Consider the following 18,658-nt stretch of genomic DNA (forward strand, 5'->3'; position numbering starts at 1 on the left):
ATATCACCTTTTACTACTACGAATGTGGCCATCACAAGCACAATTATTACTGCTATCACTACTAACATGACGGCAACCTCTGACATACTCATTGCTAATTTGATACTCTTGATATGATGCAATATTAAGGCTATTTTGGGTGTGGTGGTAATAACGATGCTGACTATGACAAATATGTTTACCATCATACTCCTCCTTGGCAAGGCATTTTAAACATGTTTATCAATTGGTGGAAATTTTTCATTAAAAAATTTTCTTCTACTACACAACAGACAATGTGATTGGCTATAAAACTAATTGACTAGTTTAACTTTTGTGAAGCTAGCTTGGCTAGTAAACTTTGTTTAGAATTTTACTTTACTCTGGAGATATGCTTTGACTGAGAAGACCCAGCAAATAAAGTGAGATCACAGCTGTAGCCTACGCCAGTGTCACATAACCAGCCCACTCAAAAAGTACCTTTGGATCGTAGGTCGACATGCCGTGCTTGAGGAGATCTATTGAGTCAAGTACATCAAAATCAAAATGAAATCAAACCACAATCAAATGGAAATTGTAGTTGTGGCTGATGCCAGCACCGCCTGTCTGGCTCCTTGTGCTGATGGCACGTAAAATGCATCATCCAAATGTGGCTCCCGTGCTGGTGGCATGTAAAAAGCACCATCTGAACGTGGCTGATGCCAGTGCCGCCTTGACTGGCTCCTGTGCCAGTGGCACGTAAAAGCACCATCCAAACGTTGATGCCAGCCCCCTCTGGCTCCCGTGTCAGTGGCATGTAAAAAGCACCATCCAAACGTGGTCGATGCCAGCCCCCTCTCACCCCTGTGCCGGTGACACATAAAAAGCACCCACTACACTCATAGTGGTTGGCATTAGGAAGGGCATCCAGCTGTAGAAACACTGCCAGATCAGATTGGAGCCTAGTGCAGCCTCCTGGCTTCCCAGACCCCAGTTGAACCGTCCAACTCATACCAACATGGAAAACGGACGTTAAACGATGATGATGAACTACAAGATCCTGGATTCAATCCCACTATACAGCAACTTGAGAAAGTGCTTTCCTTTATAGTCTCAGAGCAGCAGTTTTGGATGTGAGATTTGGTAGAAAGAAACTGTGGAAATCTCTAGGAAGATTCATTCCTGTTTTTAGGTGGTAGATTTAATCTGTCCCATGAGTACTTTTCACAGAGTTTACTGTGTTGCTAGTGTCTGGATAAGGTCACTGGTATGAAGATATCTTCCTCTCTCCTGTCGATCTTAGAGACTCTAGAAAAGGTTATAGATACTGCTGTTTATCATTTGACTGAATCATAAGAAAAATATGGGCTAGATTAATGCACACTATGCTCTACTTACCTCAAATAACTTAAGATGTTTTCTTTAGTCATTAAAATTGTTGATCTTATATGAAATATCTTTTGATTGTATTTGTCCTTGTTTATCATTGTTGAAATTTTAGGAAATGTAAGGGGTGTGTATGTATAGATCATCACCATCATCATCATCATTTAATGTCTGCTTTCCATGCTGGCATGGTTAGTACGGTTTGACATGGGGCTGGCTAGCAAAGCTGTCCAGACTCTGACTGTCTGTTGTAGCATGGCTTCTTTGGCTGGATGCCCTTCCTAACATGAACCACTTAATAGTGTACTGGGTGCTTATTATATAACACCCACAGAGGTGCTTTTTAAGTGGCACCTGCACCTTAAAAGACAAGCCTGTATGTGTAGAAGATGGTGATTTTACTTAGCTTGACACATCTATCAAGTACAGCAAATTACCACATCCCCTGGTCTCTTGTCATTTCCTCAGTGAGGCCCAATGTACATGTGTGTGTATGTGTCTGTCTGTCTCTCTCTCTCTATATATATATATATATAATGATGCAAGACTTTGAACCTCGTGAAGGAACAATAAGGGACGAGGATGGAATAACTGGCAAATGTTATGCTTCAGAAGACCTGCCCATCTCATGGCATGGGTTAAACAGTTTGACAAGATCTTATGAATTCAATGTCTGTATTAATATGGTTTCTGTACAACCGTGTGCCCTTCCTAACATCGATCACTTCAAAGTGATGTGTGTTTTTTTAGTGCACCAGCTCTGGTGAAGATTGTCTTACATCTTACAAGACTAAGGGCCCAAGATGGCGCCTAAGTGACTCCTGCTATGAAAATATAACATTTGAAACAAATGTATAAATTCTAGTAACACTTTTAGATTACAACTGATACTCAGGAATTAAATGTAATAATAAAAACACTATTTTGTACTTTTTAGCATCAATATGTAAATGTCACAACATTCCAGACAGAAAACAAAGGACTTGGATTAATGACTCTTGAAGATGTCCTGCCGTAAGTAGTCTTACTTAGAAACTATTGTTTTTAACCATCATCATCATTGTTTTAAGTCTACTTTTCCATGCTTCTATGGGTTGGATGGTCATTATTGCACTTGTAGATAGATAGGAGGAGCAATCTCACAGTTTTCATTTTTGGTTTGATTTCTGTGGTTGGATGCTCTTCCTATCATCATCATCATCATCGTTTAACGTCCGCTTTCCATGCTAGCATGGGTTGGACGACTTGACTGAGGACTGGTGAAACCGGATGGCAACACCAGGCTCCAATCTAAATTTGGCAGAGTTTCTACAGCTGGATGCCCTTCCTAACGCCAACCACTCAGAGAGTGTAGTAGGTGCTTTTACGTGTCACCTGCACGAAGGCCAGTCAGGCGCAACATCTTTATACAGTGCACTGAATGCATTATGGCACCGGTACCAGAAGAAATTAGGGATAAGAGCATGACAGATAGCAAGCAATGGATAAATGGTAAGGATAAATAAATGTTGATACTAAATTGCAAGGTGGGGAATATAGCTAGAGTCCTTACCTGGGGTGATCCCCTTAACTATTTTGATACCAACATGCTTGAGACTACTCCTGATTCTGTGATACAAACTTCTTGTTTTAAAATATTTAAAACTTCCCATCGAAAGCACTTGTTTCAAGGTGAGTGAGAGGTCAAGGACAATAAAAAGCAATGTGAACAAATGAAATCTGTTGCCATTCTTACTCACACAGGCAACATAATACAGTGAGATTGAGAAAAGGAGAAGGTAATTGAGTAGCCTTAATGGTATGCACATATACATGCATGTGTGTGTGTGTGTATCTACTGGTATTTCCCTTCAAACCACTTCTCCATTCTTGTTCTTCACCCTCTATATTCACCTCTACTCCTATCTCTAACTATCTGCTATTCTTTCCTCTCACTTTTATAAACCACCCACTCCTGATCCACTGTCCATAACTACCATCTTAACTTTCTCTCAGATACTGCCATTTACTCTGATATAAATGTTGGGTAGCTATGTATCTTATCTGTAGCAAGACGCTTGTCCCTGACGTAAAAATATCACCTCTCCCTCATCTCAAATACCATCATCACCTCTACTTAGTTGAAGGGCCTTTCCCTTTCTGCTACTATTTGCCGTCCCCTTTTTTTGTCTTTTCCTCACTTGCAAGATACTTGGCAACCCTAGTAGTGCTGGTGGCATGAAAAAAAAAAAAAAAAACAGCTCTCAGGACACATTGTAAAATGGTTGGCATTAGAAGGGCATCCAGCTTTAGACACCATGCCAAAGCTGACATGGAACACAATGCAGCTCTGTTTCACTGATCATGTCAAACTGTCCAAAATGGATGTTAAATGATGATGATGATGATGATTACATACATACACACACCTAACGATACATGCCTATATAAATACTTAAGTATACATTTAATAAATATAATTTTGAAGATTAAAAAAAAAAAAATTATTCCTTTAAACAGTTTTTTAGTTCTATCAAAGCAATTAATCTTTTGTTTACTTTCTTTTGTAGGCATACATTTGTCATGGAGTATGTTGGAGAAGTTCTTGACTATAAGCAGTTCAAGAATCGGACAAAGCAGTATGCTAAAAATGGCCAGGAGCATTATTATTTCATGTCCCTGAACGCTGATGAAGTGATTGATGCCACATACAGAGGAAATAAATCTCGTTTTATTAATCATAGCTGTGATCCAAATTGTGAAACTCAAAAGGTGAGTTTGTGAGAAGGAACTGTTTTTTCCTATAATTCCTCTATGCTAGCATAGGTCTTATAATTTTTCAGAATTGATCATATGCATACGATTATAACAGTTTGTTTTTACTGCCATATGTTGTTCCTTATGCAAACTGCTTGCTGTTAAATCGGGGTGCAGCCTCTTGTAAACCAAGTAAACTGGAGCAAACGATTTTATGTGCCTTGTTCACAATCATTACACATTGGCTACTGTGAGGTTTGACTCGTGGCAGATAAGTTGATTTCATTTTCATTTGATAGGTGCTGGCATGGCTGTGTGGTTGAGAAGTTTACTTCCCTACCACATGGTTTATGGTTCAGTCCCACTGCATAGTACCTTCAGCAGGTGTTGTTTTGGAAGTTGATTTGGTAGAGAGAAACACCTCAGATCTTTTGTAATCATAGAGAAATTCAAACTAACATTTAGTTAAATCAGTTTGACTTTGTTTCACCGTACATTCATTATAAATAGAAATTTTCATATATTATCTGCAGAATCAATTGTCACACTCAGCTTATTTATTTACTTATTTTTTCTTTAGTGGACAGTAAATGGAATGCTGCGAATTGGATTTTTCACCAAAAAGTATATTAGTGCTGGGCAGGAGATGACATTTGATTATCAGTTTGAAAGGTAAATCTGATATCTAGGTGTATTATTTCATTCCTTTGTTACACTACTTAACAAGAGAGTTAACCTGACATATGATGGAGCTAAAGCTTTGATATTAAGCTAGTACTTTTTATCCATTAAAGTCAACTGTGTGATTCAGTTTTATTATTTAATCAAATATTTTACAGTATTATTAAATAACAATATCTTTTGACATAAGATCCGGCTAATGATGCCCTATTCCGTTGTATTTAATATTCTTTATTAAATTTAAAAAAATACTTTTTTAAAGTTCATGAATAATAGAACAAGTAGAAAGATATATTTTTCAACACATAAATACTGAACAGTATAGTGTTAAATACTGAACAGTATATATATAAATACTGTATAAATACTGAATAAATAAACAGTATAAATACTGAACAGTATATAAAGGATAAAATCCTTTATATACTGTTCAGTATTTACTTGTTGAAAAAATCTTTCAACTTTCTTTGTTGTAATCATGGTTCACATAAATGACCACATCTTGTTAGTTTAACATTGACTTAGATCTTTTCTTTTTAAATTCCAAATATATGAATAGTTAGAAAAGTTTTTCAGTGGCATTTTGTATTATTTGTGTAGCAAACAAGCACAAAAATGTCACTGTGGCTCAAGTTGTTGTCGAGGAACAATAGGTGGTAAGAAAAAGTCTACAGTGAAATCCAAGAAGAAAAGTGTTTCCTCAGAAAAGAAAAAGAAAGAGTTTGAAGATGAATCTGTGAGTTTACTAATTCAAAATATGCTATATTCCACTTAAAAAAATTGTTCTGTTGGGTAATTATGGCCAAGATGATTTCAGAAATAAAAGCTTTTGGTCAAATTACTTAATCTTTTTGTAAAATACCACTTCTATGATTTATTTCTAATTTGTTACTGGGATATGGGTAGTCTGGTTTTTTATTTTCCTTTTCTTTTATCATAACATTTTTGCTTATAAATAACCAAATAAGTGGTATAACTTAAAGATTAGGAATACATTTGACATTTTTTAAAAATTAAAATGAAATAATGAATTATTTTATACTAATTTGTTCTCATTTTAATTGGCTAGCCATTTAGTTACAGAGCTTGGTTTGTTGCCTAAAAGCTGCCCTTGCAATCTCGGCTTATCTATATAGATTGGTTAATGCTTTATAATGTGATTCAAGCAATTCTATCAGAGCCATTAACTCAATTAATTTTATTTGGATTTTTGGTACTAATCATGCTTCTAAGTTAAAATATTAATGCTGCTGTGGATATTTAAAAACTCTTAAAATTAATTCATTATTTTTTTTTTTTTGGTTTACATTGTTCTAAAAGCTTGTTTGTAAGCTTTTGTTTAGGTCCCAAGTTCTATTCTACTTTATTATTAGACACAAATATATATGTTATAGATTACAAGGAAGAATAGTATTTTTTTATTATTATTTTGGTTTTTATCAAAAGCAAAATTTTTTATTTTCTAATTTTACCAATGATTTTGATCTGGCCATCCACCAATTGCACAGGTCTTTAATAATTAAAAATCAACATCACAGATTCTGTCACTGATCAAATATGTTAATTAGCAAGTACAAAAATATAGGTTGGAGAGATAAAATTCTGACTTAAAAGTTCTAAGTTTCCTTTTGGATACCCTTTTTGTTTGCTTTTCTTTGTTTTTGAAAATTCTAATTTCTGTTTACATTTTCATTCCATTTTTCCTCTTTTTTTTTTTGCAATTGAAATTTTCAAATTATTTTTATCATGTCTGGCAAAATTTATTATCTGTTAATTCTTTTTGTAAATTGAATTTTTAAAACCTTTTCTAAAACAAAAGGTTTTCTAATTTTGTAACTTGAAAAAAAAAATAAGTATTTTATTTTCTTCAAGTTCTGAATTCTAGAACTTTATTTTATTTTACGATGTTCTGTAACCATGGCTTTCTTCAAATCTAACACTGACAGTGTAGCATCTTATGAAATTTATTTAGAATGTAATTGATATATTGATTATTGGAATAATATATTTAAGTGACAACTTAACTGAAATTCATTTTGATGGCTAGTGAAAATAATATTTGTCCAATAAAAGGACTTCTATTGCTTTTTCTTAGCCAAAGTTTGGTCAAAACTATATTATTTCATAAAGGCTTAATTAGCTTTGTAGTTGTTATAAAGAAATTATACATGTTTTACGACTAAGTTTAAAATGAGAAAAGAATTAGAATAAGAGAATAGTGTTGAGGATATACGTATTTTATATCTCTTGTCTTTGAACTAAAAATACTTAACTCGAATTCTTGCTTTTTTGAGTTGTATAACCAAATTCCTCTAAATATCTTGAAGTCAGCTGTTCCATCATATGCCTGAAATCAGTTGTTGGAATTCTGTAGAAAGCCTGTGATACTGGAATGGAATTTTCAAAACCTTTTCCCCTGACCCTATTTCCAGAATATCCTAAAGCTCAATAAGCAATGGAACAACATGTCGCAGAGTGATGATGATGGTGATGACGGTGACGACAATGGTGGTGACAACGGTGATGAGGAGGACGACGGCGATGACGAACAAGGCGCCGTTAAGAAGCAACCAGATGGCCAGATAAAACTACTCATGGTAAAATTAGAAACTAACCTCCTGCTAGTATTGAGACTAGGCAACAAACTACAGCAGCAGATGTGTCATGTGTCACTAACCATCTGTAGGCTATGATACCTAAATTTCAGGGGTTCGTTCTCCACCCTTAACCCCCATATAATGTTCAGTCCCTTCCCCAGCTTTCATTTACTGTTTGTATAAAGTGAAAAACTATCAGCTTCTTTGCATTTCTATTTTCACTTTCTCTCTCTCTCTGTCTCTCTCTTTCACTCTATCTTTCTCTCTCACACACATACATATACATTACTCACACATCTAAAAATCTGACTTTAATTATACTAAGTCTTTAAATAATCATGCATGTTGACAGCATTTATACATATTTTCAGTATATGTATTTATGTGTGTATGTGTGTTTATAGACACACAAACACACCCAGATACTTATTGATGTCTATTTGTATGTATTAATTGTTGGATGTTTTCTGTTTTATTAATTTACGTTTCACATTATCTACTGTCATTTCTACTTTCAGTGTTTTAATTAGTATCCAATTTATTAGAGCACTTTATTAAATTGGTTGGTTGATAATTTTTATAACTTGATTTTGAGATTCATCATAAATTACTAATAGTTAACATTTTCAAAATCAAAGAAAATGAAGACATTTTAGTAAGATGTTTTTTTTCATTTAAGCTATCATAACTGATTCAATTAATCTATTATCCAATTATTCAGTTTTATTTATAGCTCAAGATTGAATTTTGTTGAGGTTGGTTAATTATTGTCTTAAAGTTGCATTATTGTAGCTTTAATATATTATAATTATGGAGGCAGATATGTTGCATTACCATAAATAAATCTCATCATTTAACATGTTTTCCATGCTGGCATGAGGCAGATAGTTCAGTAGGATCCAACAATCTGGAGGACTGTGCCAACCTCTACTGTCTGCTTTGGGATGGTTTCTACAGTTAAATGCCTTTCCTAATGCCAACCACTTTAAAGTATACTGGATGCTATTTATGTAACGCCAGCATAAGTGAGGTTACCATGTAATAACTCACAAAACTAAGATTTCCCTTGACTAGTATCATAGAGTAGGAAGGAGGTGGCTTTGTGCTAGGTGTTCAGAAATTAAAGTATGGTAAGGCAAGAACAAGTTTTTTGTTGTAGAGGAGATACATAGCTATATGAGGGTGATTGCAGGTAATTGGGGTGGAGCTGGAAAGAAAGATAAAGATGATGAGTTGTTAGAGCGTACCCTCAAAGTACAAGAAGGTGACTAGAAGGGAGAGTGGGGATAGAAGATTAGATGGTGGGGATGAATCTCTGCCTCACAATTCTGAATCCCAACTCTTGGGCCAAACTTCCTTCTTTATTTTACAGACCATGCCAGAGTGCAAAATAACTGCTGGTAAGATAATGGTTGGCATCGGAACAGGCTTTCTTCTTTCTTCCTTCTTAGAATATAGTCCTGTATGTAATCAAAAGAGATAATTATCATGTGTGAAGTGGTTTGTGTTTTGGTGAACTGAGCCTGTTTCCTCTACCATATATCTTTCAATTTCTTTACTTCTCTCCTACCTTAACTAATATAAGGTTTAATAACTCTCCAAGAAACCATTGCTATTGTTAGAGATATTGTGGTGAGGTTGTCAAGCTTTTGGAAAATGAATTTCTCTACCTGAGGCATTTCATATATTTTGCAAGAACATTGCCAATTTCTTTGTACTTTTGTTTGCTGAATTAAGAAAAAATTTTCTCTGCTACATTTGTAAAGTAATTTGTCAATATTCTGTTTTAAACTATCCACTCAGTTTAAAAAACAAAAATTTTTTTGTCTCTTGTTTTTGTCTGTTACAAAAGTGAATAAATGCTGTCTGATGCTAATGTGTTAATTTATTTTAAAAATAGTTTTCTTGCATTGTGGTGATATTCAGTTTCCCTAGGAAAATTTTCTTTTGTTTTATATAACTTTATATCTATTTTCATATACATATATATAATATATACAAACACACATATACATAAAAACTAAATTTCTATGAATTTTCCACTTTTTTTAATGATTAAAATTTTTTTTTTAGATCACGTTTAGTGTGATAACTATATTACCTTACCTAATTTCGTTAATTTAACTCTCTTTCTGCCATCAGGCTTATTGATTTGATTGCAAATCCACAAAATGCCTTTCTGTGTTGCCTTAATATCTTGCCTTAAGGCAAACTATCTGAGTTTCATTTTGTTTTTCCATTTATAATACTATAGAAAATCTACATTTTAAATTCCTTTTTCTTTTTCATTTTTCCTTTTCTCTGTATCCTGATTTTGTTTTTAGTTGGAAGAAGAAATGGAACGAATGTCCCAGTTAGAAGGATTAAAGAATAAAGAACATGTACTTAACCTGTGCAGGTTAATGGTTAGAGCAGAAAGTAATGACCATCGATTGTCCATATTGCGCATATTGCAGGTAGGTGAATCAGACTTTAAACCTTGTCACAAAAACCAGTCTCACTAAACCCATCACTTTGTTTCCACTAAAAATGGATGTATTTTATATATTGTACAACACTCCATCACCATCTTCATTTAATGTCCACTTTTCCATGCTTGCATGGATTTGATGAAACTCATTGAAGCAAATTTTCTACTGTTGGATGTTCTTGTCATGAAACTTCACCTGTTCCTAGCAAGGTAATATTTTCCCTAGTCCTTTGAACATGAACAATAGCAAGTCATGTTTCATGGAATATTGCAGACAAATAACACCATTTTTCCAAGGTGTAGATGGTTCTATGACCAGTAGTTTTGTTTATAGTGTACAAATATCAAGACCCTGGGACACAAATGCAGACATAGACAAGCATGCATGCATTCGCACACACACACACACACACACACCTAGCTTTTTGGTTTCCATTTTACATACTCTCTCATAAGGCATTGGTCAACTCCTGGCTATAGTAGAAGACAGTTACCCTAGCTGCAATACAGTGGTATTGAACACAGAGCCATGTGGCTGTAAAGCAAGCCTCTTGGCCACACAGCCTTCCCTTATGTCAGTTGTTGCTGCTACAAAATAATTATGAAGTAAAATTGATTCTATTGGGTTGTCTGGAAAGTTTGTACCGATTTTTAAAGGAAAGAAAAAGGTCAATAAATACTTGCCATTACATTTTTAATCAACCAAATATGAACCATTTTGTTGCACAATGTGTCTCCATCTTTCCTTTAACTTGAAAATACCCTCTTCCCAGAATTGAGGTGGTTTCATGGCAAATAAGTCGAAAGGTAAGCTACTATAAATCGGCATGAACTTTCCAGACAACCCAATACCATGATACCATGTTTTCTGAATTTTAATCTATAAATAATCTGTCTGTCTTTCATTTTGATCTGTTTCATTCTGCTTTTTTTTTTCCTTTTTCATTCTTAGGGCACAAATGAGCAGGCTTGTTTGCGTCTATTCTTGGACTATCATGGCCTACCTTTACTGTGGAGCTGGATGGCTGATATTGGTGATGGGGCTCCCTATTTAAAATTACAGGTATTATTTGCTGTTTATAGCTATAAATATATTTTTATATTACATGTAATGGGTTCTAATAAGCATTGCAATAATATGAAACTCTTTTTATTTCTTTTGTAGATCTTGGACACTTTGAAGATGCTTCCCATAACTAACAAGACAATTCTGCAAGAAAGTAAAATTTTACCTATGGTTATAAAATGGGCTACTGAACTTAAATTGACGGCAGATCCCGAAATTGAAACAGAACAAAGCAATGATAATTCGTCACAAGCTGGTACTCCTTCATCAGTGGCAAGTCGAGATGAACGACCACCGAAGAAGAAGGTTAAATTTGCTGACGAAACTAGTTCGGACAGTGAAATGTCAGAGTGTAGCCGGTTGAGCGGCATGATATATGTCAATGAACCTACAACTAAAAATGGACTGAATGAAGTTGCCGACAGCTCTGATATGACATATACAGATTATTCTACCCCAGGAGGAAATTTGTACATAGACGATTTAGATGAAACCAGATCTTCTAAATCTCCTTCTAGTGGAGTGCCTAAAAGTGGAATTCTTATTAAACCAGAACTGCAAAAAGAGTTATCAAGTGAATCTTCCTCTTCACCTGTAGTTGACGACAAAATCCAGTCTAATGAAGCTGAATCTTCCTCTCCAGATATACTTGAGAAATCAACGAAAGAAAAGTCAGAAGACGATACTTTAACAAAAGACGATGACAGCAGCAATGAGGTCAAGGTAGCAGCGGACGAGAAGAACTTTGATTCAAGCAAGTTGTCATCAGTGGTTTCTCTCGCCACTGACCTACTCAAGCACTGGAGTGATTTGAAGGTAACACTTTTAGTAAACATTTAAAATAACTTGTTTTAATGTTACATCACAGATATGTTTGTATGGAGAAATAGGCATGGCTGTATGGTTAAAAAGTTTGCTTCCTGACTATATGGTTTTGGTTTCAGTCCAGCAGCAGAGTACATTGGGCAAGTGTCTTCTACCACAACCTTGGGCCAATCAAAGCTTTGTCTGAAACTGAAAGAAGCCTATTGTGTATAGTTGTGTGTGTGCAAGTGCACACACATGCACCTGTATATGTGTGTGTTGACAATTGCACTCTATAAAAGTTGCAGACTGTGAGCAATTTTGTTGTTAGGTCTTTCAACAAATTGTCCACTCACTTCATTCCCATGAAGATGTATGAAACAGGAGATCCTTTATTTGAAAAACAGATAAAGGTTGGCAACAGGAAGATAGTCAGCCAAAAGGATATTGATTTAACCCATGAAATGGGTAAAATAGAGATAGAAACAAACGAAGTGCAGTGGCTAAAATGTACTAAGTAAACAGATTATTCTTATGAAAAAAACTCAAGGTGATGAGCTGGAGGAATTGTTAGCATATTAAACAAACTGTTTGGCAGCCTTTCTTCTTCCTCTTTGTATTCTATGTTCAGATGCTGCCATGGTCAACTTTGCTTTTCATCCCCTTGAGATCGATAAAAGAAGTACTAGTTCAGCAGTGGGGTTGGTGTAATTGACTACCCTTCCTCTGAAATTTCAGGCCTTATGCCTATAGTAGAAAGAATTATTAATAATAAATGTATTGTGTGTGTGTGTGTGAATATCTGTAATCTATAAATGAACTTGTATGTATAGGAAATCCATCCTGTAACATTCTGAACGAAGTTCATGAATTCAACTATACTCCGTTACTTGTGCTATTAACTTCTACATCAAGCTAACAAAAGAGCATCTTTAGGTGCTTAATTTGCTAAAGAATAGCAGCTGAGTTCCCTTGAAACCACACCTTGCAAGTTTAAAATAGAAAGGACACATTAAATAATGTAGCCCTAGATACATTGAATTGAAAATAAAATGGGGCTAATCATTGCAGGGTTACTTTGATCAGGGCCAACCTTGACCAAACAGACTTCTGTATCATCACTTCACAATTTATGCCCCATGCTGATAAAACAACTTATGCATTTTCTTTATATGTGCATAATGTTTGGAACTGAATGCAACTTGTTTTTGAAAAGCAACAATTATTTTTACTAATTAGGTGTAGGAGAGTAGTTTGCTTATTTAGTCACTGGACTTAGGTTAGTAAGTCAAATGTGTTTGTACACATATACATAGTTGTGTGTGTGTTGAATTATTTTTGAAGCTGAAAATATTTATTCAGGGGTTTGAGTTTTGTATTTAACACTTTATAGCATTTGAAATGTGGTGCACACAAGGCTCAAGGCTTTGAGTCACACCTGCAGTGTTCCCAGTTTCAAAAAGAATAAAAGCATTGAAACTCTATGTGTTTTGAACTATTTTTTCTGTTGTAAACCCATACACACCCACACAAAAATACTTAATGTATTTCTTTTTTTTGTTTTTAACAGGAAGTTTTCAAAATTCCAAAGAAAGAAAAGGTTGAAGAGCGGAAAAGAACAGAAAGAGAATTAGGCAAGTTTATAACTTTTAATTGTAATTAAACTGATTGCTTCTCAACAAATATTCAGCTTCTTTATTTTCTATTTTAAATACACATATCTTTTGTATTCAAAACTGTAATTGTTTTTCCTTCCTTCAAACAAGTAAATTGTTATTATATATATATATATATATATACATATAGAAGCTATATTTCCTAAGTTATGTTTAAGATTGAGTGTGGAGTTAGTTTTTGCATTGCTTTATCATATTTTTATATTTTTTTACAGAAAGAGATCGTAAGCGTAGATATGAGGCATCACCTGATAAAAATCATAATCGTTTTAGAACACGCTCAGATCGAAGGCGGGATGATGTTCAAGAATTGCTCAATCCCAATAGGCCTAGGTATTTTGTTTTATTTCATGTATTCAATTTAATGTCATTTGTAGAGTGAGCCTTTAAATCTGGGATGGGTGTCAAATTGTGAAATTTAATTCACAGGGAATTTATTTCAGTAATAATCATCTAATTTTGGCTCAAGGCCAGCAATTTTGTGGGGAGCTACAGATCTATTACATTGACTGCAGTACTTTACTGATACTTTATTTTATCAGCCCCAAAAACATAAATGCTAAGTTTATCTTCATGGATTTTGAACTCAAAATGTTGACAGCCAGAAGAAATGCTGCTAGGCATTTTGTCCAATGCATTACTGATTCTGCCAGCTCACCACTTTATATAATAGTAATAATAATAATAATACTTTCCACTATAGGCATAAGGCCTGAAATTTGGGTAAGTGGGACTAGCTTATTATATTGACTCCCAACACCTAACAATGATAACAAATGATGTGCATGGTACATGGGATAAAACACAAGCCAGAAAAGTGAATCGTAAAAGAGCCATAAAGATGAAAGAATGCCTAAGGCAAATTATAGATTAAATAATCACAGAACTTGGAATAAAACCATCAGCTATTGCAAAGAAATAATGAATTATATTTTCAGGAACAAAAAAATATTAATAATAAGAAAAAACATCAAACATGCCTATAGGAAATACCAGTTTGTTTTGAAATACTTCAAATCAAAATATGATGTGAGGCAAAGAATTATTGTGTATATTGCAAACAACTCTTATAATTAATTTTAGTTGAAATATTAAATCTCAATACTATTGCAATATAGTTTTTAAAATATTTTGTTTTTGTGAAGTAATTATATCTGTTTATTGGCAATAATCTATAGATGAAATTAATGAATCTGGGAAATACGAATTTTATCTTCTATTGCTGAGTATAAGCTTAAGTGTGGCTGTGCCGTTAACAAGCTTCCCACCCATGTGGTTTCAGGTTCAGTCCCAGTCTATAGCAATTGTCTTCTACTATAGCACCACAGTGGGTGTAGTGCTAGTCAATTTATTTGTTATCTCCTGCTTCATGTTTAAGTCACTTTAGCCATTGGCTTACCTATCCTTGAACTGACACTAGTTCAGTTCCAACCCCTTAAATGGATATTGTAGAGGTAAAAGTAGTTCATTGCTACTAGCAGCAAAGACAAAGCAGACATAATGTTTTGTTAATGTTTAACCCTTATTTCCAATGCACCCATAGCCAGAAAAAAAGGCAATGGGAAATCTATTCAATGTGTTTCTACCTATAGAATCTTCACATCTAGATAGTTCTTCAATGGATCACCGAATAATTCATTGAGTTACAATGTTAATGTCTTTCTTTAATATAGTTAGATGTTGAAGCTACATATTAAAGAACACATACACATGTGCTTGATTAATTCTAATACTATTATAATATTGTTAATATCAATATGAATAGTTATGATGTCTTTCTAGTATTATTTATCTCAAATGTATGTATTGTTTGTTTTTATGTTTTATATATGCCTTGTTTCTTTCATGCAATTCATTTAAGTGTTATATTTTGCATTTTACATATATAGAATTTATGGTTTCAACAGGCGTGTTCTGCTACCTACACCGCCCAAGCTGAGCAAAGAAGAACGGCGCCAACAGTTTGAGGCCCAAGTAAGAGCAGAAGATGAACGTGCAGAATTTCAAAAGCAACAAGAAGCAGCTTACATTCAACAACAACAAGAATATATGCAACAATACAATATTTCCGGTGAAGGCAATGGCTATGATTACTATGCACAGCATGACCCAAATATTGCTTACCAACAAGATCCAAACATGGTTTACCAGCATGATCCGAATGTAGCATATACACAAGATCCTTCAGCAGTGGTAGCTTACCAAGCAGACCCAGTGACTGGAATGTTTCCAACTCCTGCTACATACCAACAAGATCCAAATGCTCAGTATCAAGACCCCAACAGTGTTTACCATCTATCCAATTATCTCATACCACCCCCTACAGATCCAGCTGCCTATGCAGTGTCAACAGCTGATCCAGCTGTATACCCAGTACCACCCCCAACAGATCCTAATGCTTATCAAATACACCCAACTGACCCAACTGCTTATCAAATACAACCACCTGATGCAAATGCTTATACTGTAACCCCTACGGACCCAAATGCATACCAGGTCCCTGCACCTGAACAAACGACTTTCCAAACCACCACAGAACAGACTAGTTATCAGACTGAAAGTAGCAACTATCAGATATCTGTTCCACCACCTGTTACACCTGTACCTACTGAGCCTAGTTATCCAAAACCAAGTGTAGCAGTAACAGCTGCTACTTCACCAGCAGTTACTCAACAACCAGCAGGTAAGAAAATATGTACACTTGCAAATACTCACACAAACACACACACACATGCATATTCACATATGTACACAGATATGACAGAAGTAAATAGACACCCTTATAATCAAAATTTATTTAAATCTGAAATTATACATTTAAATTATTTATTAATTCTTATAATGTGAATACTTAGTATTCACATTATAATGCCCTTTGCATTTTTCAATGCAAGGACCCTATTAGGCATGCTACTGATCAGATGATGAATATTCTCTTGTGGAATTTCTTGCCAAGTTGCTTTCTTGTTCTTTTTATGAAGTGTCCTGTCCATTATGTCCCAGAGGTGTTCAATAGTGTTCATATCTGGTGACTGGCTTGGCCATGGAAGCTTTTTAACGCCATTCTCATCCAACAAATCTTGGGTCATTTTAGCCGTGAGGCAAGGAGCCCCCTCTTCCATAAATGACGTGTCTTTAATCATTTCACCTCTGGAGAAGATTGGAAGGAGTCCTTTCTGCAATATGGACACATATTTATCTGAGTTTGTTTCCCTCACTCTCCACCAGTTCTGATCAATCATTGATCCCCAGACCATCACAGAGTAGCTGCTGTGTTGCATTGTTGGCTGCAATCTTTTCACACCAAATTCTTGATCACAGAGTCTTCAGACCCACAATCGACCACTGTTAGGAAATACAGCAAATCTGGACTTATTAGAGACTATGACAGTGTCCAAAAATGCTAGTGGCCTCTCCACCATCTCACTGGCCCAATCTTTTCTGGGACTGACATCAACTTGTTCTGCTTCTTTTGTACATGGCAAGATTAAACAGTCACATATAGAACCTGAAACATAAAAATGTCCATTAATAAAAAATATAGACCTTTACATGTTAGAATAAACATAAAATAACGATGTTTTATAGGGTGTCTATTTATTTCTGCCACGTCTGTGTACATATTCTTCAGCCAATTCTCAAAATGTCACATTGCATTTATGTTCATATCTAATGCTGTTGATTTCTTTTCCTCATTAAAACACTTTGTGTCTGTCACTGGACATATTAGAAAATGAAAACTTACATGATATGACAAACACACGCTCAAGTATCACAATATCATAAAGGTGTATGTATTTAGTAGTTTCACCTTTTACATAAAACATCACTGTAAAAAGAACAGCAACTGTAATTTTATATTATAATCTAATATATTGGGGTAGCCATGTAACTCTTCTACAGCAAGACACCTGTTTTTCTGCTACAAAGCCACTTTCCCCTATACTACCCTACCCTCCCATAAGATGTGGAGGGGATTTTGTCTTTGGTGCTCACTAATGCCAGTCCCATGTAGAAAACATCCAGTACATTCTGAAAAATGATTAGCATTAGGAAGGGCTTCTAGCCATAGAAATCATGCCAAAGTGGACAGTGGAGTTTGGCACAGTCTTTGCTCATGGACTCCAGCATGGAAAAATGGTCATTGAATGGTGATGATGGTAAGAGCAGTCGTGTCTTCTTAAAATCACACACAACTGTCTTAAAGAAGGGAAGACACATTTAGAAAGATATAAAAAAAAAAAGGAGAGAGAAAATGACAGAGAAAAGTGATCACAATTGAAATGCTTTGGTCTTATGTCTGCTGGATCAAAGTTAAACTGGGGTTAAAAGGTGACAATATGTAACTAGGCCTCACTGAAAGAAAATGATCTATATTGTAGATGTGTTGCAGTGGAGATTACCAATTATCACAGCATATTATCAATCTGTAAAGCTACTATGCAATTACTTTTCTCCATTTTAACTTCCTTGCATCCAACAATGAAACATCTGACCTGGCCTGATTACAACTAGTTTTTAACTGGTTTAACTAAATTTAAAAGAAACAAAAATCCATCTTTAAAAGCCATATCAGCAGTGAGTTGACCAAATCATTAGACAATCTATATGCCAACATAGAAAGCGGACATTAAATGATGACAGTGGAGATTATTATTATTATTATTATTATTGCTACTGCTGTTGTTGAAATATTGTAAAGGATGCACCAGAGCATCTGTTTCAATTCTTTGTGTCTTAAGTTCAAATTCCACCAGATATAACTTTTTTAATCCATTTTTTTGGAGTTAATAAAAATAAAATCAGTCTAAGGTAGTGAATATAGTAATAAGAATGTCAGACGAGATGGCTTGCAGTATTTTCTTCCAGGCCTTTGCATTCTGAGTTCAAATCCTGTCATGGCCTACTTGGGTGGTAGACTACACCTGTCACCCAGTTTCACTCCACTATCTGACACCTTTAGTGTCTTTACTGGAATTCTTTCTGTCACAAGCATCCAGACTGGGTTTCAATTTTGAAGATAGCTTCTTCCTTCCCTCCCACTGGCGTCAAAGGCCCTGCATAAAGTCATGGTCACTGCCCTTCTGCCACCATCATCAGAGGACTGTTTTGTGCTCCGCTATCTACTTTGGTTGGATTTCTATGGCAGGATGCCCTTCTTAATGCCAACCACTTTAGAGAGTGTGTTGGGTAGACTTTTTCTCTTTTTTGTGGCACCAGCACTTGTGAGGTTGCCAATTCAGCTTGCAAGACAAGACTCTTCAGCTGAGTCTTGGTGTAGTGT

General features: G+C 35.0%; 1 protein-coding gene across 1 annotated transcript in view; it reads left to right on the forward strand.

The window, feature by feature from the left end:
• LOC106877592 (uncharacterized) overlaps positions 1–18,658 on the forward strand; it is an 80,643-nt gene that overhangs the window by 51,680 nt on the left and 10,305 nt on the right. Inside the window, exons 5-15 of the mRNA XM_089355945.1 lie at positions 2,282–2,358; positions 3,894–4,095; positions 4,661–4,752; positions 5,362–5,497; positions 7,194–7,358; positions 9,683–9,814; positions 10,781–10,891; positions 10,994–11,710; positions 13,269–13,332; positions 13,590–13,707; positions 15,264–16,057. Of these exons, the coding sequence (XP_089212071.1) occupies positions 2,282–2,358; positions 3,894–4,095; positions 4,661–4,752; positions 5,362–5,497; positions 7,194–7,358; positions 9,683–9,814; positions 10,781–10,891; positions 10,994–11,710; positions 13,269–13,332; positions 13,590–13,707; positions 15,264–16,057 (2,608 nt within the window). The remainder of the gene's footprint in view (positions 1–2,281; positions 2,359–3,893; positions 4,096–4,660; positions 4,753–5,361; positions 5,498–7,193; positions 7,359–9,682; positions 9,815–10,780; positions 10,892–10,993; positions 11,711–13,268; positions 13,333–13,589; positions 13,708–15,263; positions 16,058–18,658) is intronic.

Source organism: Octopus bimaculoides, chromosome 1 (genome assembly GCF_046866305.1).
Source record: "Octopus bimaculoides isolate indiv1 chromosome 1, ASM4686630v1, whole genome shotgun sequence".
NCBI lineage: Eukaryota > Metazoa > Mollusca > Cephalopoda > Octopoda > Octopodidae > Octopus > Octopus bimaculoides.